The sequence below is a fragment of the Mustela lutreola genome, chromosome 11, assembly GCF_030435805.1.
Source record: "Mustela lutreola isolate mMusLut2 chromosome 11, mMusLut2.pri, whole genome shotgun sequence".
NCBI lineage: Eukaryota > Metazoa > Chordata > Mammalia > Carnivora > Mustelidae > Mustela > Mustela lutreola.
The window spans coordinates 35,096,691-35,116,821 of NC_081300.1; the positions used below are offsets into that span (position 1 = coordinate 35,096,691).

Sequence of the window (20,131 nt, forward strand, 5' to 3'; positions counted from 1 at the left end):
AGGGGAAATTCTTTTGTCTTTTGGTTTCAAAGGCTCCTGGAACAGGAGCTGAGTGCTCAGCCCCTGGCTGACCTTTGAGGCCCAGGGTGGGCGGAAGCAGGCAAAACTCCCAAAACTATCCCAGGGTCTGGCCTTTGGACATGGACCCAGGGATTTCAATCCCACCTTGCTTCTTCTGAGGCTGTGAACAGCCATGAGTGTCCTGCCTGAGCAATCCGAGCTTCAGGCTCATCCCCGGGGCAAGGAGGGGAGAGGGCCTCTACCTCGCAGGCCCAACGGGACTGGTGCTACTAAGCTCCTGTTCAGTCCAGAGCTCACTCCTTCCTTGGTAGCTGATATGCAGGCTCCAAGAGGGCAGGGGGGCAGAGCAGACCCCATTGCCGGGTGCCTGGCTCAGGCCTTTGGAATTCAGAATGGAGGGACTAGAGGGGTCAGGAGGTACTGCCTGGCAGAGGTGGGGTGGGCTGTTGTCTAGGCCGTGGCAGATGAGTGGGAGCCGGCCAGGCAGAGAGCTGGAAGGAGGCCATCCGCAGTGAGTCAAGACGGAGTGCCCAGGCATGGGCCGGGCCCCTGGGGTGGTGGGGAGGTTAGGGGGCAGAAGCACGGAATAAAACCTGGAGAGGCCAGGGGGCTGCCACAGGCACCCAGCAGGATCTAGCGGGGCCGTGGGGGCTCTGACCAAGCTCAAGCAGCCAGGAACAGGTACTGGCCTTGCAAGTGGCCTGGCCCTCCTCCTGGGCCACTGCATTGTCTTATGAGACACGCTGTACCACCTTTTCCAGAGAGCGCTGATTACACCCTTTCTGTGAAATAAAGAACAGAAGGAAGGGAAGCAGCGAGCCCTCTTCTCCTCCCCCTCCCTCCCTCCCACTCTCCCCGCGTCCCCCCTCCCTCCCCACCTCCTGCCTGCTCTTGCTCTCCGTTGCTAAGTAGATGGTAGGTTTATTTGCGGCTGTCGGTTCCCAGTAGAAAAATTTCGTCTTGGAGAGCCGCCTGGATGGGAATGGCTTCAGCGCTGATTTCATGGAGAAGGTCTGTGCAGTAATTAGTGTTCATGGGGGAGGAATTGGACTGGCAGGCTCCCAAGAAAACTACTCCCCAAAAGTTAGCTCGAGTCCAGAGGGCTACATCAAATCCAATTCCAGAGTGTGCCTCGAGATCACTATATATAGACCCGCAGACGAAAGCAGGCAGTGAGGTGGCACGGGGTTCACAGAGGGACCCGTCATGGGAGGCAGAGGCAGCCTGGGCCACTCTGAAACTAGGGTGGGAGCCCTCACTGAGGGACGCTGCTGCCCACTGAGCCCCGCACCTCTGCAGGAGATGGGGAAGGGGGAAGGGGAGAGGGGGAGGGTGGGCTAGCCCCTTACTGGGTGACACTGGGGTGCATTTCTAAGGAGCACACCATCTGATTGCGAATGTCTGCTGCCCTGCCTGGTTCCCCACATGTAGCCAGCTCACTCCAACCTCTGAGAATAAGTCCCCGCTTCTTCCTTTCTATCTCTGTCAAGGCTCCTGGGGGCACTCCCCGCCTCCATAAGGGGTCCCCTCATCACTCATTCTGTCCCAGGCTTCCCCAGGCCTCCACCGTCAGGAGCATGGTCTCTGGGGGCACATCTCACTTGGTGAGGCCTCCTCCATGTCCCTCCCTCCCTAGTCCTTCCCCAGGCTGGGTACCACTGGGGTCTGGCTGCCCATCTCCCTTTCCTATCCTTCCCTCCCTCCTCAGGCCAGAAGTGGGAAGGAGCAGGTGCCCATGGACATCGAGTGAAAGAATTGAGGGCAGGAGGCCTCAGAGGTCTACCATGGGCTATGGTGGCAGGGGTGAGGCAGGTGGGGGTACTGTCTGACCTTGTCCCACCTAGACCTTCAAAAACAAGCAGAATCGGGATTAAAATCCAGAACTCTGAATCTTCCTTCCCATTTTCATGTCCCAGAATTTTGCCAGAGCCAAACTTTTGCTCAGGTCAGGATTCTGCAGACAAGGAAGCCAAGGGCCCCAGAAGGCCAGGGGCTTGCCAGAAGCATACTGTCCTGGCCTCTGGTCCAAATGGCAACTTCCAGCCCAGTATCTTTTTCCACTTCTGTATAGTGGGGGCCTTTGCGCCCAGGGTCTCTTACCATCTACATTGCTGCCACTCCTACCACCCTCTCAGTCCGGTCCCAGAAGCTCTGGTCTCAACTAGCCCAGCCTCTCGGCCGCAACCCACATCGCTGGTGCCCCCCCGTTCACAGAGTGTGTCAAGCCTCTGTACTCAAGACACAGATGAGGGCCACCTCTGCCTGGGAGTAGAAACGCCAGGGAGGAGGGCTGGTAGCCACCTCTTTTATTACCCCCACTGCCCGGGCTCTCCCCTTCTAGGCCTCAGCTCCCCCAGCTGGCCTTCTTGGCCATGGGGTACAGTCTGTACAGCCAAGACAAAGCAGAGGTCTAATATAAATTTCTAGGAAGCTGAGAGGAAGGATAAAACCTGGGGCTGCAAAGACTGAGCCTTGACCAGCTGTGGGAGTCAGACCCAACATGGAAGTGGTAAGGTCAGGCCTCAGGTTGGCCCTCCCTGGCACAGCTCACCAAGTCAACTGGATCTCCCACTCCTTTCCACCCTCAGACCCTTGAAAGCAGTGAGAACAGGGATTAGAAACACACACACACATCTAGGACACATGAGATCTTCCACCTCTGCCCCCCTCCCCTTAGCCTTGGTCACTGCTCACATCCTTCCAGGCAGGGGCGGGGATCCCGGATGGACTGAGCCCCACGAGCTCAAACTAATCCGTCCCAGCTCCCTCCATTTGGTGCAAAGCCTTAGACACGCACCTCCATCTGCTAATTTACTCTGCTTCCTACACATTTCATCTAGGGCTTTCTGTGCTGACCACCCAGCATCTGCTTGTGGGCCCTCTGATCTCTCAGAGACTTTTCTCTTCCCTCAACCCAGGAGGCTGGGCAGGAATGGGGGATCCAGTTCCTCCACTGACCAGGGGTGCGCTGAGGATGATCACTTCACCTTGATCTACAGACACATCTATTTCCTTCTCTGTTAAAGAGCAGAGAACACTTCTTCCCTCTCTCCTGTTCCACTCACCCATTCACTGATGAACGTATGCCAGGACCCACTTTGTGCCAGGACTCCACTGGGTGCGGGGGACCCAGACTCATGGGCAGGGGTATCGAATCCATTTCACAAAAAGAGGAAACTAAAGTCCAGAGAGATCTGGTGACTGGCTGGAGGCTGTTTTACCCATCAAGAAATCGCCTTCAGTAGGACTTCTCACTCCAGAGGGTGTCCATCCCTCACCCTCTCCTTCCTGGAACCATGCCGGGCCCTGGGCCAGGAGCAGGGCCACAAGGACCCAGAGCAGATGGGGCCCGGCGCTGCCACCTGGGCGCTTACGGGGTCTCTCCAGAGTTAGTAAGTGACTAACACAGACCTGTTTGATTCACATCCTTAGCCTCCCCAAGGGGGCATAGGATTCCACATCCACCCTTCCGGGGCTGCCCATCCCAGGGCACACCCACTGACCTGCACTGCTCTTGCCTGAGACCACACCCCCCACACACACTTTTCTCTTCCCAGCCCTCCTCTGCAGCCCACATTTCCAGGCCTTAGCAATTCGTCTCACAAAAGAAACAACTGACACTAAGATGAGTCTTTAGAGAAGCAGGAAGCCAGCTCTTTGTCACTCAGGTCCCTGCCAGCTCATTACTGCCTCCTGTCATTAGCATATTAGATACATGAGGTAAACAAAACACACTCACATCCTAGACTCACTGTGCACACCTTCAGGCACTGCGAGCCCCCAGGGTCTGGCCAGCTAGGAAGCAGGAAACATAGAGGTGCTCCCAGTCCTGGGAGTACGCACTGGCGTGGGGAGGTTACGATGGAGCGTGCAGGTGCCCCACACGGGAAGCAGAGAGCGTCAGACAAACTGGACAGTGTAGATGCCAAGCGGCATCTTTAGTGCCATGTCACCGCTGCTGCTCCCGGTGAGGGCGGCTGGAGTAATCCCTCCCCTGCTAGTGATCTGCCAGGCACACGGCTGGATGCCCATGACCCTGGCAGGTCACTGGCTAAGGAACCCGAGGCCCAGGGGTTGCAGTGGGACTACGTGAACTACCCAAACTAGCCGGGGCTTCCAGAACAAGGCAGAGACCGCCGTTGAAGCCAGGCCCACCTCTCTCAGAGACTGGAGCCCTTTCCCAGGGGTCCTGCTGATGGAAACAACCAGGTCGTGGGAGTTAAATGGATTTCCTAGAGGTGGAGGCTGGCAGGTGACAGAAACCACGGGGTCCGGTGTTACCTTGTTTAGGGGTGGAAAAAAATGGCGTATCCTAGAGTAGTCAAGAATGGGAATGAAATAGAAGGACAAGAGAGAATATGGGATTCCGGCCACGAGACAGAAGAAGAAACGAAGGAAGGAGGTGGGGTGGAGTGGGGGAGTCCCTGCCCTGATTTGTCCCTGCCCTGAGCAGAGCCCAGCATCCTCCTCCAGGAAGTGGCAGAACCCAGAGTTAAGGTCACAGACTCTGCAGGGGGCCTGTTGCTTCTGGCAGCCCAGTTCTACCAGGAACTTGGCCAAAGGCCCAGGGCAAATCTTTTGTCTTCGAGAGCCTCTATTTCCTTACCTGTAAAGTGGGGATGATTATTGTACTATTGCATAGAGTTATTGTATTAAACAATTTGATACATGTGAAGCACTTAGACCCACACCCGGCAGATAACCAATCATCAGTGTTTGCTGTCAGCATGAGCCCGGCAAAAACCTTGGCTTGGCTGGTGTGCTCCTGGCACATGTAGCACCTAGCCTTGCAAGTTTTTCACCTAGAGGTTCCTTTATGTCTTTTACCATCTAGCAAATGGTGGGCCCTCAATAAATAGTTGCGGAACCGGTAAATGAATGAGTCATCTTTCCCTCCCACCACAGATGATAGTACGACCCATCCCAGTCACATGCTTTGAGTCTGATGTACCAGTCAACAACGCCTTACATAGCTCGGTCCTCTTTCTTGGTGGCTCTTTGGGATGTGGGTAAGTCTCTAGAAACAGAGGAAATCAAGCAGAATGCCATGCTCTGTCCTTCCCTCTCAGAGGTCACCCTCCCCATTTGCCAATTGCCTCTCACCCAGCTTGGGCACTCCCAAGGTCATTGATGAATGAAGGGTGAGTGTCTCCATCCCTTCCCAGGACTCGGGCCAGCGGACTGGCTCAAGCCTCCGTCCCTCCTATAGTGTGATGGCTACGTCTGCCAGGGCTCAGGGAGCTTGAGGGATTAACTCACGGAGGCCAGCATCCCCGCCACATTTGCTAACTACTCCTTTGCCGCAGCCCTCAGGTTAAATGTTGCTAACTGCCTGCGATTGAACTTATCTTATTGATGTTGGGTGAAGCCCAATGCCCAGCCAGAAGAGTGGCTTAAGTGGCTGAGATCATGAGAGAAAGACACCCTCTGCCGAGAGCTGGACCACGGCCTGCCAGGACTGTGTGAGATTGTTTTTCTGCTTTTAAAAAGAAAATCACATTTTCCAAACATTGATCCTGTACTATGGGACTCCTGGCTATTGGTCTTTTCAAAATAGCCTGTCTTGGATGCTGAGGTTGGAATTTCTTGGTTGGTGTGCTGCTTCTTCTTCCTCTTCTTCTCCTTTTTTTTTTTTTTTTTTTTTTTTTTTTTTTTTTTTTGGTCCTTTAAGTGAATTAGGGGCTGTTAGGAAGGAGCCAGGAGAGGGAGGCGAGATTAATTCACCTCACCTGGCAGGTCCTGCGTGCTCGAGCACAATCAAAGTGGAGCTGGCGTGCCCTCCCTTCTGATTCTCTGCAGCTCAATCGCTCTGTGAAGCTACCATTCCGGGGCTGGTTCGAGGATGGACAGGACAGACCCAGCTCTGTGAGCTGTGGTCTTGCAGGGAGATACAGTTTCCACAGAAAACTCTGTTCAGCCAAATCCTCATGGTTATATTTTAGACACTTGGGCGTAGAAGAACTCATTGGAAGGAGAATCGGGGAGTCCTGGGAATCTGGGGAGGGTTGCAGAGGTGGTAGGAGCTGGTAGAGGACCCCCACACCCCATCCCTGCAAGCCGGGAGGGCAGCTCAGGTCCGAGAGGAGCCAGAGCAAAGGCGCAGACTGGCTATGTGTTAGGGAGAAGTGTGGTTCAGTGTGACTGAGAAGAGGGACAGAGGGACTCCACAGTCCCCTGCCTTGAGGGTGTGATCTCTCCTTTCGCCGGAGAAAGGAGTCAAGAGAGGCCAGTCCCCCACGATACAAGGACATCATGGGGTAGAGAGCTGTGTCTGCGGATATGCCGTGGACAGTTTCAGGGAGGCGGCCTGGGGCTTCGGGAGCATACCAAGGAGGGATTCCCCAACATTTCCACCTACATGGGGAAGGGGATTCTATTGGGGAAATGACCCCCACCTTAGTTTAGCTGGGCAACCACCACGTGATGCTCCAACAGAGGGAATTCTGTGCAAGTCTACAAGCATGGCTGAGCCTCCTCTGCCGGCCTGAGACACACGACCTGGCAAGCACTGGGGGCCACCAAGGGGCTCGGGTCCTGCACCATGTTCTTCCCACATGCCGAGGGTTCAGCGCACCAGGGCAGGGAAGAGTAGCATGGCTGAGGTCACCCAGCCCAGCGCTGCTGTTGCAGCAAGACAGGAGAAGAGGCAGAGGCAGCTGCAGGCCGGCAGTGGAGATGGGAACACAGAGGGCAGAAGTGCTCTGAGACGGGAATATGGTTTCCCTCCCAGAGCAGCTGAGATGGCCCCGTTTTCTTAGAGGCCCTGCCTGTGGCCCAGCTCCCACAGTTCAGTGAGGGGCTGGGTCAGGCCAAGGGGGCCCCTGAGAGCCCGTTCCACTGTGGCACTCAGAAAGCTCACAGTCCCTTCCCACTGAGTCACGCCCGGCTTCTCGGCAGGTGCTCCCTGTTCTGAGATAATTCAAAACAGGAAGATCTAAACTCCCCAACCAGGTTAATTAGAAGGGAACACGGTTCAGGGTCTGTGCCTTAGTGCTTATCCTGGCATCCGTGTGAGTAACAAGTGCCCCACGTGCATTTCAGATCCAACCTGGACGCTCAAATAGAGCCCTCTGTGGAGGAGTCCATGACCTGACTTTGACATTGGAAGAGGCTCTAGGGGTAGAGGGAGCCCAGGTAGTTGTGGCCCAGGGAAGCCCTTGAGAGCCCAGCTCACTCCATTTGGGTCCTTGCAGGAAGAGAGTAAGGTCACCCCAGAGCCTTTCATTCCAAGTGCAAGCCATGGGGTGAGGGTGTGGAGGGAAGACATCTCCCATGAGGCCCCCCAGGGCCCAGATACTGCCCAGGGCTGCTGGAGGGGACAACAGGAACTGAGCCCCAAACAGCCATCAGGGGGCTTCAGGTCTCTGCAAGCCACGATAACATGCTGTGGCCTGCTCCAAGGTGCAAGAAGACTGAGCTCGGGGCACCTGGGTGGCTCAGTGGGTTAAGCTGCTGCCTTCGGCTCAGGTCATGATCTCAGGGTCCTGGGATCGAGTCCCACATTGGGCTCTCTGCTCAGCAGGGAGCCCTGCTTCCCTTCCTCTCTGCCTACTTGTGATCTCTCTCTCTCTCTCTGTGTCAAATAAATAAATAAATAAATGTTAAAAAAAAAAAAAAAAAAAAGAAGGCTGAGCTCATGGGAGCAACAGCACCGTGTCCAGTGAAGCCCCACCCCCCATAAAGACGGGAATGAAAGGGAGCGCTAAGTGCTTTCATAGGGACCAGAAGGAAATTTTGGCCTAGAGACGAGGCACAGGCAGCCCTTTGGCCATGGGAACAAAGCCAGCACACGGGTCAACAGAGCAAGGGGTGGGGGTCCTTCGTCCCTGGGCTGAGCCTCAGAAAGGCTGACACCTTCCCTGGGCCCAGCCCCACCACCAAGAGCTCTTCGTTGAGAGAGAGAGAGGCCATCAATATGTCATGCCCAGTTTTTGTCCCTTTTCACAGTGCCATAAAGATGTTGCAGCTGACACCAGACATGTCATTCTCCAGTGCTGAGGGTGTAAACAAGAGCAACTAGCAGGAGAGACGCCTGGCAAAGGCCTGCACACCGCTCTTTTCCTCCCCTGAGGTCCAGAGCCAGGTCTGAGCTTCCTGGACCCTGCCCTGTGTCCCGCAGGCAGAGAAAGAGAAGGCTGGTCCCATTCCCCGGGGGCTCCTAGTGTAAGTCTGGGGACATCTCTATCTCCCAGCTCTATGTCCATCTCTGTCTTGTGGCCACAAAGGACAGGAGACCTGGAAGAAGTAGGAGACACACTTAGGGTCACAGTGAGCCAAATCAACTTTCCCACATCGTGCAACCACTATCTCTGAGAAGCGCTTGAACAGGCCGCCATGCTCTCCTCTGGAGGGTCCTGTTTAAGGACAGTGGGAGCAGGAAGGCAGTGCTGAGCCCCAGAGCAGGATGAGGACCAAGGGTAGAGCTTCCACCCTGGAAGGCCCTGAACAGGGGGAAGGTCCGCAGCCCTAATGCGCTGGCTGAGGGCGCCATCCATCTCCCCCGCCTGCCGGCAGCCCTGTCACCCCACCTGCCAGGCCTCCTCCCAGGAAGATGGATGGCTCCTGCCGCCCTCAGGGGCCTGAGCCGAAAGGCAGCCGTCCCAGACCCTCTCCACACACCCTGTTCTCCCCGCAGCCAACCATCTCTCCCCAGCGTCTCAGATCGCCGCCACCCAGGCAGGGGCAGAGCGGAGTTTAACCACCACTTTATTCAATGATGTCTGTCACTGGGAAGAGGAGAGGACCCTGGAGTTGACAGTTCCTACAGCAGCAGATTTCAATGTGGGCAAAACACACATAAATGCAAGGTAGACGAATATGTGTGTCCTAACTGCCAATTGAGAGGGGTCATCCATAAGGGCCTGAAGAGATGCTGGGGTTGGTGCAGTCAGGGAAATCTTGGTGGGAGAGGGGAGGCTCCATCACTCCTAGAAGGACATGTGGGCTCCAGAGGAGAGAGGCAAGGCAGAGGCTGAAGGGGAAAGGATGCTCAGGCTTGGCTTTACCCCACGGAGATGGAGACGCAAGAGGAAGTCAGAGTCATGTCCACGGGTGGGTTCACTGTCCCTCTGCTGTGGAGAGAGGAGAGCCACAGGAGCTGTTGCAAGACCAGCACAGAGGAGTCCTCTGGGGAAGGGGCAGAAAGGAGGAAGATCCAGGTAGAAAGAACTGGAAGCTCCAGCACAGCCAGGACAGGTCCTGGAAAGAAGGCAGGAGGATCAGCTGGGGACTGGGCTGGGAAAGAGAGGCAGAGACAGTTGACAGTCTCCTGGTTTCTTTCTCCTGCCAGTCACCAGGCTCTGCTGAGCCCCAAGGGCCCATTCTCAAGTGAGCAGACAAGGCTCACCCTTGGGGCAGGAACCAGAAGAAGGTGAGGTGAGACTGTGGGGGTCCTTGGCTGCACAGACCCAGAGACCCAAAGCGGTGGGTCTTAAAGGAGGTACAGACCCGGGACGAGCACCCAGGTGGGAAGATATTCCCAGAGGGAGAATGTGTAGGTGAGGAACAGCTCTGCAGCTCTGTCTCCCACATGCATAAGAAGGAAGGAAGGGGTGTTTGGCTCCAGAAAGCACCAGAGAGGTAACCCTTGCCCACCCAGACCATGGGGGAGGGGAACTGGATTGGGGCAGGGAGAAGGGGGCGGATTTGGCCTCAGAACACCCATGACCCTCTTTTCTGGGAGGCTGGCGGATGTTCCCTCTCTCCCTCCTTCTCCATCCGCCCCCAGAGATTCTGCCTTCATTTCTCTGCGGCAGGGCCTGTGTCTGTTTTTTAAGATTCTCCAGGTGATTTTCAGGTGCAGACTCGGTGAGAACCACTGAGGGGGGGTGCTCTGAGAATGGGATTTCAGGAACTAGGCAGGTCTACGGGTGGAGATTTGGGGTGGGAAGGGGGTCTTCCTGGACAGCCTAAGAGGACCGCACTGAACGGGGAGCCCCTGGCTTGACCCATTGGTCTGGCTTGCTTTCCTTCCCCACCCCATTCCCAGGCTCTGGCTTCCTCTCACTTCCTCCAGGCCAGCCAAGTGCAGGCCCCGAAGGATCTGATGTTTTATTAAAGTCCAGATCTCCCTATCCTAGGGCCACCTTCCTCCAGCTAATTCGGTAATTCAATTAGTGGGAAGCCAAGGCTTGGCTGGGGGGGGGGGGGGTGCACATCGGGAGCCTTCCCTTCTGTGATGATGATTACACCCCAGGCTTAGGCCCTGCTTGGAGTTGGGCAGGAAATTGTACTTCCTTCGCTTCACAATGACAAGGGCCTTTTATCCCTGCACACGGGGGCTTTGTAAATTACTGCCATCTCTCACAATTAATTCTGCAGGGCTGTGTTTTACCCCCACGTGGGAGAGGGCACCCACCCACCTTCTTGGGAACCAGTGGTGCCCCCTGGCCCAGCTGGAGGGGAGTGTCTGCGGGCCCCCTGCACCTCAGCACAGCGCCACCCTCCCAGCTCTGCCTGCCTCCCCAAGGCTCCTGGGCTCCTGCTCAACCACTCCTGGCAACACCTTTCTACCCCCTCCCCCTCCTTTTCTGCCCGAGGCCTTCCCAATCTCTCTGCAGGCCAGGTGGCTCGCCTTCCCCCACCCCCATGGCTCTCTAGGTCTCCCAGCCCTCAGGTGCCTGAGCCAGAAGCTCAGTCCTCCATTTCGAAGCCCTTAGCCTTCGCACAGTGGATAGTCTCTTCAGAGACACAAGCCAAGGAACAGATGGGAAGGACAAGTAAATACGAAGGATGAGTGGGAAGAGGTTAACCGTCGAGCATGAGGACCAGTGAGCGCAGGTCTAGGCCAGTGTTCAGGGCACATGGTAGAAGTGAGAGCCTCAGAAGAGAGGCAGGAGGGTGGGGGCTGCCTCGTGCAGGGAACCCCGGGTTACAGCTGCTGCCGGTAGCATTGTCATGGCACTTGTCTCAACGTGTGACATCTCTTTGCACCCATTCCCACACCCTCATGATTTCCAAAGTCCATCCCTGCTCTGCTGGGCTGCAGTTCTGTTCTGCTCAGGTCCATGATTCCAGAGGGATGGGAGACTTGTGGGAGGGGCTGGTGCTGGGGGACCCCCCCTCCAGGACGATGGGACAGGAAAAACAGGAGCCAGAGCTGTGAGATCCTAGCGCCAAGGAGAGTCATTTCTGTACTCCCCACCTCAGATCCCGCCTCAGCATCGCTTGCTGGTTGATGGGAATCTAACTCAGTTCCTGGAAGCTTTGAGACCAGGACACAGGTGGACCCTCATGTGATAATTTCCCTCACGAAGAATTTGCCAGGAAGCTGATGTCCAGTGATCTTTGACTGTCCCCTCATAAGGGACTATGAGTCTGGCTCACCCACTCGCACCACCTCCCCTGTCATCCTATCTTCTTTGGCGTAGCTTTTTTTTTTCTTTAAAATTAATTGTGCAAGTGATACATGAGTCTAACTGGGATACATGGTGTCTAATTGCGTCGATCAAACCGAAAAAAGTTAATGTTATGGGTGATACGCCCCACCTTCTCACAGACTCCCTGTTTCCAGCTTGGTGAGATACCTTCTAGACTTTGTGCCATGGTGTAAATACAGATTCAGGTGCACATGGAACTAATGGACTGTGTTGTCACTGCGTGTATGCGGTGTATTCTGTTTCACAACTCTGCTTTTCGCCGCTGACTGTGGCTTCCCATGCTCGTACATCGAGGACCATTTCAGCATTTTAACGGCTATAGAGTATTCCCCAGTTGAAACATAAAACCGTCTCTGCGCTGAGAAACCTCTCGGTGCCTTTCAATTGTTCTGCTTTTCCAAAAGGCCACAGTGGACTCCTCTTCTTTCTGTGAGCACAGGGGAAGAGTCCACTTGTAGGGCTAGGCCGGGGAGGGTATGCTGGGCCACCAGCCCCTTCCTCAGGGAAAGGGGCTCCCTTCTCAGACCTCCCCAAGGTGCAGAGCCTGGCCTAGCCTCCTCTCCCCGGCCCTGCTGGCTCAGTAGCAGCTGCTCCGGGGGACAATCCCATTTCCTGAATAGACTGTGAATTCCTAAGCAGCCTCACAGCTGCATCTCTGGTCTGGGGACAGGTCAGCTCATTATGTCCCAGAGGGCGGAGCAGGGCAGCGTTGGTGAGCCCTGAGCTGAGGGTCCCTTCCACATCCTTGCAGCTGGAAGCCTCCTCCCCAACTCCACAACTCCCTTGAGGAGTGGCAGTGAACACCAGGAAGTTAAGACTAGCATTTCCCAGTGGGCTTCTGTGTGCCCCAAGCCCCCGCCCTACATATGAGAGGCCAGCAAGTGCAAGCAAGTGAGGCCTGGCCACCCTGAGTCCCACCTGAGTCTCCACCTCAGGCCCACCCTGCTGGGCAAGACCCTGCCTCCCAGCCAGGCTGCTGGTCCCCCAGGGCTCTACCCTCCACGAGGGAGCAAATACAGTCCCTTTGCGCACAATGTGGTCAGCAGTTAATAGCTGTTTAGCTATATCTGCCTTTTTTTTTTTTTAAGAACCCTAGTGAGATGTATTGAGTTGAGCCATGGCACCGGACTGGCACTTAAGCAGGGCCCAGGGATCTCCCCCAGCCAGCACCTCTGTAAGGCTGGTCTGCCTGGCAGACGTGCAGAGGGACTCCTGCTGATCTCATGCCCACGAGAGCGAGTTTCTGTTTAGGCCATGCTCTGCAGAGGTTGTTGACTACCAGCTGACTAGTAGGTCTCCCCACCAACCTCTGAGGGGGATGGCTCTCCCCTTTTATAGATGAGGGCACCGCCCCCCCCCCCCCCCCGCATTGGTCCCGCACAAGTTGCCAGGCAGGATTGCGGGCTCTTGACCAATATGTATTGAGATCCCACCTCCCGGGATCTCCTGTTGGGGGCATGGAGAACCAAGCTGGAAAGGGACAGAAGCAAGTCCCTGACCTCCCTCGGAGGGCGGGGCAACTGCCAATCAAGGAACCAACCTGTAAGGTTAACAGCTCAGTGGGGTGCCAAACTGAAGAGAAAACAGGACAGAGGTCGGAGAGGAAGTGTGTGCTGGGGGAGGGGTGAAAGGAGGTCAGAAGGGGCATCACTAGGTCACATTCAAGCGGAAACCTGGGGGCAGTGAAGGAGCCAGGCCGCAGAGAGCGGGGCGAATCAGTGCAGAAGTCCGAAGGCACAGTGTGTCTAGCAGAGCTGAGAAATAGGAAGGAGGCAAGAGGGTAGTAGGCAAGAGGAGAACCGAAGGAGGTGAGGTCAAGGGGAGGAGATGTCAGGGACCGTCACATGGGGCCTGGGGGTTCCCTCAAAGATTCTGGTTCACAGCGGCTGTGAGGTCTCAGAAACACTGGCAGAAATTCCTGGAAGCTGGAAAAAAGCAACAGATTCTTTCTCTTTTCCTGGGACCGTTATCCGTCATCCAGGGCCACAACAGGGGGGCCATTTTCTCCCCTTCTTCCTCCTACTCCCCCTTCCTGGCCTTCCTCTAACCTCCTCCTACTTCTCCTTTCTTCTCCCCGTTCCCTCCTCCTCCTGCCACCTTCTTCTTCTTCCCATTCCTCCTTCTCCTCCCTCTCCACACCTGCCCCTGACCTTGTCCCTAGCTGGCTTGCCTGCCTGCAGCAAGACAGTGGCTGCCTCCCAGGTGCAGGCAGACACAGGCAGAGGACAAGGCCAGGAAAGGGGCGGGAGGAAAGAGGCCCCCAGAGAGGCAGGCAGCGGCACGAGGGAGGACGTCATGGGGGCCTCTGACCGCTATTCATTTCAGTCCCCTGGTGTCTCCATCAATAACCGTCTGCCAGGACTAGGACCGGGAGGGAGGAGTGAGGAGGGGGGAGAAGGCAGGGTGATCTGGGGTCTGGATGGGGAGGGATGGGATAGAGTGGTGGGGAGACTTCCTGGCACTCACAGGTCCCCCCTGCCTGGGGCAAGAGTTGGAGGTGGGGAAGGCGCAGAGCCCACAGGTTGCTGAGAGTTTCTGCCTCCGCGGTATCTCTCCCTGCTTCCTTCCTCCTTTCTGTCCCCTTCGATCATACATTCCCTTCCATAGGGGATCATACATTCCCTCTCCTAAGGGGAAGAGAGGCAGACCAATTCTTTTTTTTTTTTTTTTTTAAGATTTTATTGATTTATTTGACGGAGAGAGACACAGAAAGAGAGAGAACACAAGCAGGGGGAGTGGGAGAGGGAGAAGCAGGCTTCCCGCCAAGTAGGGAGCCCAATGTGTGGCTCGATCCCAGGACTCTAGGATCATGATCTGAGCTGAAGGCAGATGCTTAAGGACTGAGCCACCCAGGCACCCCAGGACCAATGTCTATACTGGAAGAGAAGGAAGGGTTGTGTCCCCCACTCCCCCCCACCCCGCCCCAGCAGTAGGTGGTGGAGGAGAAAAGATCTGCAGAGGATGCTGGGAGCACTCTGTTCCCCGGAGAGCAAGAAGCCAGAGAAAGCCTGGTCACGAGAGTTGGTGTAGGCTCCACCAGCCTGCAGACTTCACCGGAAGAGGGCCTAGGCCACAGAGCCTGGCACACAGCGGGCACCTGGGAAGTAGTTAACAAATGGCCAGAGAATGGGTGGCTTGGGATGGACGTGAGGTTGTCTTGGGATGGACCAGAGCGGTCAGGAAGGGCTGCTCAGAATCAGGGGAACTTGATCGGATTCTTGAAAGAAGGGTGGGATTGAAGATTGGAGCATGGGCCAAGAAGGCAGAGCAGGTGAGAAGATCGTGAGAACAAAGGAAGAGGGACAGTGGAGGGGAAGAAGCCTGGGAAACAAGGGAGGTGGACCGGCTGCAGGGTGCTTCCGAAAGCTTGAGGTGACGGTCCCCAGGAGACTAAAACCTTCTGTTGGCCAAAGGTGGCTTTTTGACTTCCCCTACGGCCTAGGTCTTACAGGCCTCAGAAGCGATACTCGGCCATGTCTACAGGCAGAGGAAGAGGCCCCTGACACCCGGCTGTTTGCGGGAACTGCCAGAAAGACTCTCCTACTAGCAACCATGCTCTTTGCTTGGTCACCATGCCTGAAGGGCTAGCAGAAAGAGTCACCCTGTGAGTTAGGTACATTGTTCTGTAAAATACAGATTCCCTGGTGAGGCACGATCAGTCACTTAAGGGGAAAACTATACTGGAGTGACCGCAGAGCCCAGTGGGTCAGCCCTCTCAATGCACACACGAGGAGACTAAGGCTGCACAGGGGACGGAATTTGTCAGGGTCGCCCAGGGAATTAGAGGCAGAGCAAGAGTGGGCCTCAGCTCCTGTTGAGCGTTGGTGGGCTGGATATGCCCAAGAAGCCCTCTAACTGGAGGGGTGTGAAGATGTCACTGCACATGGGGTGGCAGGGGACACATGGACAGCCCCACTCACTTTATTAGTACAGACAGGCCTAGGGTCCTCCCTACAGATGGAGACTTTATTTGGTAGGGGCAGGTCTCGAGGGTCCTTCCATCATCCCTGATGGAGCAGCCAGCAGCACTCCGGAAGGGGCCAGAACGAGTTCAAGGCGCAATGTGACTGGAAGTGGGGGGGGGGGGGGTGAGGGCTGGGAGCTGTCCCTTCCAGGAGGTACTGGGTGTGGAGCTAAGGCAAAACAAGCGGGGGAGGGGGGTGAAGAAGAGAGAGAAGAAGGGAGGGAGAGGCCGAGGCACAGGGCACAGGGACCAGGAAGGGACCCGCGGGGAGAGGAGGCGGGGGCGTGGGGGGGGGGAGATGCAGGGTGGGGAGACTTCGGCGAGTGAGCAAAACAGAAAAGCAACGCGAGGGACAAAAAGCAGACAGACAGGAAAACGGAGAGGCAAGAAAGCTCTAGTGGAGTGCACAGGAGAGAGAGAGGTGGGGAGAGGGACCCAGAGCGGGGAGGGGCCGAGACTGGAGGGCGGGCGAGAGGGCGCGTCGGCGGCCCGGGGGCGCCCCACTGACCCTTCTCGGCGCTTGCTTCTCTCCCTAGGCTGCGCTTTCCTCACCTACTGCGAGCGTGAGTCAGCGCTGAAGGCCCAGAGCGCGCTGCACGAGCAGAAGACTCTGCCCGGGGTAAGTGGCGCCCGCCGAGGCGCGAGCGACCGATGCGCCGACAGGGGGCGACTTCAGGAGGCCGGGCTGCGTCGCGGCCGGCGGGGGGGATCGCGGGCCCCGGGCGCGCGCCTGCCTCCGCTCCGGAGCTGGCGCGCCGCCCCCGGCGCCCCCAGAAGCCTGGAGGCGCAGGGCCGGGACGAGGGAGCGTGGGCGCCGGTCTCCGAGCTTGCCCCGCGGCTTCCTCAGCCCGCCGTCCAGGCCCGACGGAATCCTGGGCGGGGGGCGAACGCGGCCGTGGCCGCGGAGCTGGGGCGCGGCTCCTCCCCTGGCCCTCCCGACGCCTCCGGTCTGGTCCCTGCTCCGCGCACTTCCCGCGCGGGCAGCCGGGGCGGGGACGCAGAGTGCCCTGGGTCCCCGGAGCCCAGAGCAGGCTCCGCCGGCCCCACGGGGCCCCCAGTGGCGGGGCCGCCCGAGCGCCAGCGGATCGACGTCGGACACGGACTGTTCCTGGGGCGGGGGTGGGGGCCGGGGCGGGAGGGGGCGCCTCCTCGCCCAGGCTCGGCGCCGCAAGTGAGATCACCGCGGTTTATTTAAGGAGCCAGCCCTCGTCTTTGATAAACTATCGCGCCTCAGCCCTGGTTTATAGCTTCTGTGCGGGGGAGAAGAGAATTATTTATGGCCCCCCTAACTGGGTGTGATATCAGCCATGGCTATTATCGCGGCTAGTTCATCACCATAAAATAAGAAGTGTTCCTCGGGTCAAGGGTCTGCGCGGTCTCTCCTGTGGGTTCAGAGAGATGGGGGGTGGGTAGATATACGGCTCACCGAGTATCTAAAGATAAATGGAAAGATGTGAGTGTTGGTGGGCATTATTTAAAGAATTTGCAAATATACCGTGGTTAAGCTTATACAATGGACACTGCAGGGGAGCACGTGTATTCTGTGTGTGTGCTTACCGGTGTTTACACATGCATGTTTACATTCTTACCGAGCAAACCCGTATGTAAACACACGTTTCCATTTCTGCCCCACAGCGGGAAAGGTTAACCAGGTAGACAGAAAATGCAACCCTGGGTCGGGGCAGCTTTCCTTTGCATCACAGATCCTTCTTTACCCATTGAGGGGAGGGGAGGGCCTTCCTTCCATTAAGACAGCCTTTGTATTGTATTTTGGTACTTGTGATTGCAAAGCACGGGGCTGAGTCATCTTAATAACATACCCGCGGATGCAAATGTATGGAAATCGTGCACCGCACAGGTTTTTGTGTGGAGCCCAGCTCTGGCACGGTGGCCATTCCCCAGTTGGTTTTTTAGTGGCGCGGCTACACGCACATATATTATAGTAATTACTTTCTGGGTGCCCTCTGTAAGATGGCAGAAATATGCTCCACATCGCCCCATGTTATGTGTGAAGCATAAAGCCATATTGTAAGATAATCAAAGCCTTCTGAGAAAGGTTTGTGCTGATTAATAAAGTGTTTATAGTACTTTGTTTTGGGGGAGATTGTGATAGATATTTTAGAACCACCCAAATGGAAGAAAATACCGTATTGTTTTGGGAGGCCCTTCATCAGCCTGAGAGAGATTGCCGGGGAGTTTTGTGATGGCTAAAAGCTGGGAATTAGATGGAGAAAGAGAAAGAGAAGGTGGGAGGGAGACACTCAGGATTTTGAAGGGGGAGAGAAAGGGGACTGGGAGAATTTCAGTAGCAAGTGTGGATTGTTCAGGATCTAACATTAACTTGTGGTTGTTTATTTTACATATAATAGAAGAGCTAAATGATGGAGTGTATTAGTTCTTTAATAATTTATAGAAATACTTTGATGTTGCAGTAATTACATTAAAGGTCACATATCAAAGGTAATTTGGTTGAGCAGCTGTGATGGTTTCTCAGAAGCAATCAATACCACTGTCCGTGGTGCTGATTTCACCAAGGGGCCTGCCAGATTAAAGCAGGCTTATTACCAGGCAGAAAGGCCCAGGGGAAATCAGGAGCACATTGGAGCGACGCGCCAGCCCCCCTTCCGCCGATAATTAACACTGTTCCCCATAATCTGCGCTAATCCTTCATACTGGGAGATCCAGTGGCATTTTTCTGAAATCACAAAGACAAGTTGGGCAAGTTTGGGAGAAAGGACAAAAAGAAACGTGAATGTATGTTGGGAGATGGGAGGGGTGAGGAGAAGCCAATGGTGGGGCTAAAACATAGCCTGGAGTCCCCGTGCAGTGCCTGGAATGCTTGTTCTTTCTTCAAAGGCCTCACAGGGAGACTCGTGGCCTCAAAGACCTCATCACAATTCTCAGGGAAGGCACAGCCTTGGGGGGTGGGTGGGCAGGGAACAGGGTGGAGGGACATAGAGAAAAGACAAGATTGAAGCTCAAACTTCCCAGGGCCTATGGTCTCCACCCACATTCACATGGAAACAAATGAAAAACAAAATGACCAAATAAAATTATGCTTTAAAGTGGATTCCAGAAAGCAGAATTGGTGTTATTATTGTGGTTCTCTCCTTTGAGATCAGAGAAAGTATGATGCTAGCAAATGCAGGGACAGGACCAAGCAAAATGCTGTCACCCTAACCAAATGAGGAGTATTTCCATCAGCTGAGACTGTGCTCTTGGCCACCTGTTTGGTTGCGGGGGCGCAGAGAGAGACCTCTTCTTGTTTGGCTTGACCACATTAGGTGCCCCAGTGAGCACACTCTGTGTCAGACTAAGAAGAAAGCAATTGAAAAAAGCACCTAGAAAACTGGTAACCTCAGCAATTTAGGCACTTTTCCAGACTTCAAAATCCATTAAAATCAGTCCATTAAAACCAACCCTCCACTTTTTCACTGAAAAGAAAAAGAGGGGAGAAAATAGTGCAGGCAACCCATCCTGTTTCCCAGCAAGTTCCAGGGCTTGCCTGTCGGCAGCAAGGAGAACAGTACCATTGTACACACACACACACACACACATACATCACCATCACCGAAAACAACAACAAAACAACAGAGGTAAAAATAGAGATGCCCCCTCAATATGGGCCTTCATTTAGGGACTGAGAAGGAAACTGACATTTCTCTTGGGGTGAGTGGAAGCTCAGAAACCATTCCACAATGGCTATTCTTGCAAGTCAGAGGTCATTGTCCCTGGGAACCACCCTAACCAAAGTTCCTGGGATGGCTGATGGAAACATTCCTGGACCAGTGTCACAAATGGATTATTATTTTTGAGTTCAGCATGACTTGGTTAAAATGAGATTATTAAACCACAAAAGCTCATCAGGGTCCTTTTGAAGAAGTATCTTCTGCCAGGATCTAGGCAGAGTGATTCCACTCTTCTAAACTCTCCATCTCTATGTCTTCCTCACACTCTTGATTGCTCTTTCCCGGCCCCCTACCCCTCTTCAGCCCACCCTCTTTCATATCCAACATTTGTTACCCTACTTGTAGGGTACAGCCAACATGGGACAGTTTCTCAATCCATCAACATGCATTTCCTGAGTGTGTCCTCGGCACTGTGCTAGGCATCCTGGCAAATACATGTTTAGAAAAACTCATCCCTATCCCTCTCGGAGGTTTCCATCAAGTTAGAGACAGAAGCCACACACATGCACAAAAATATCAACACTACAAGGCAGCAGGCTATTATAAAATGGGTAATGTGGACAGTTGCTCGATAATAACAACTAAAATTTATTAATTTAAGCATTACTATCTGATGGACAGGAAGCAAGCATGTTACCTCCTTTACCTCATTTTATCTTCACAACTACCCTAAGAGGAAATTATCAGGATTACCCTACACACATGTAGAAACCCAGGCTTAGATTAAGCAATTTGTCCAAAGTCACATAATTAAGAAATGGCCAAGCCAGGAACAGCACCAGGACACCCACCTATCTTTTTTAGCACTACCAGTTGCTTTTGGGGGGATCCAGATGACTGTGGGGTATAGGAATAGCTCAAGGTTTTGTCCAGGATATGAGTAGGCTGGGAATAGGGAGTCAGGAAAAGGACAGGTGTTTGAGATGAGCGCACTGGTCTGAGAATCAGCCTTGAACACAAGGCATGAATGACAAGTCAGGAGCTGTGAGCTGGGCCAGAGGGGTCCACTCAGAGAGTTCCCTGGGGCCTGAGTATGCATAGGAGACCTCTTGGAAGAATTCTGTTCCTTAAAATAGGCC

General features: G+C 54.9%; 1 protein-coding gene across 50 annotated transcripts in view; it reads left to right on the forward strand.

The window, feature by feature from the left end:
• Nucleotides 1–20,131, forward strand: part of CELF4 (CUGBP Elav-like family member 4) — a 287,772-nt gene that overhangs the window by 60,914 nt on the left and 206,727 nt on the right. For all 50 annotated transcript variants that reach the window (XM_059139818.1, XM_059139814.1, XM_059139864.1 and 47 more), the window contains exon 2: nucleotides 15,900–15,982. In XM_059139818.1, the coding sequence (XP_058995801.1) occupies nucleotides 15,900–15,982 (83 nt within the window). The remainder of the gene's footprint in view (nucleotides 1–15,899; nucleotides 15,983–20,131) is intronic.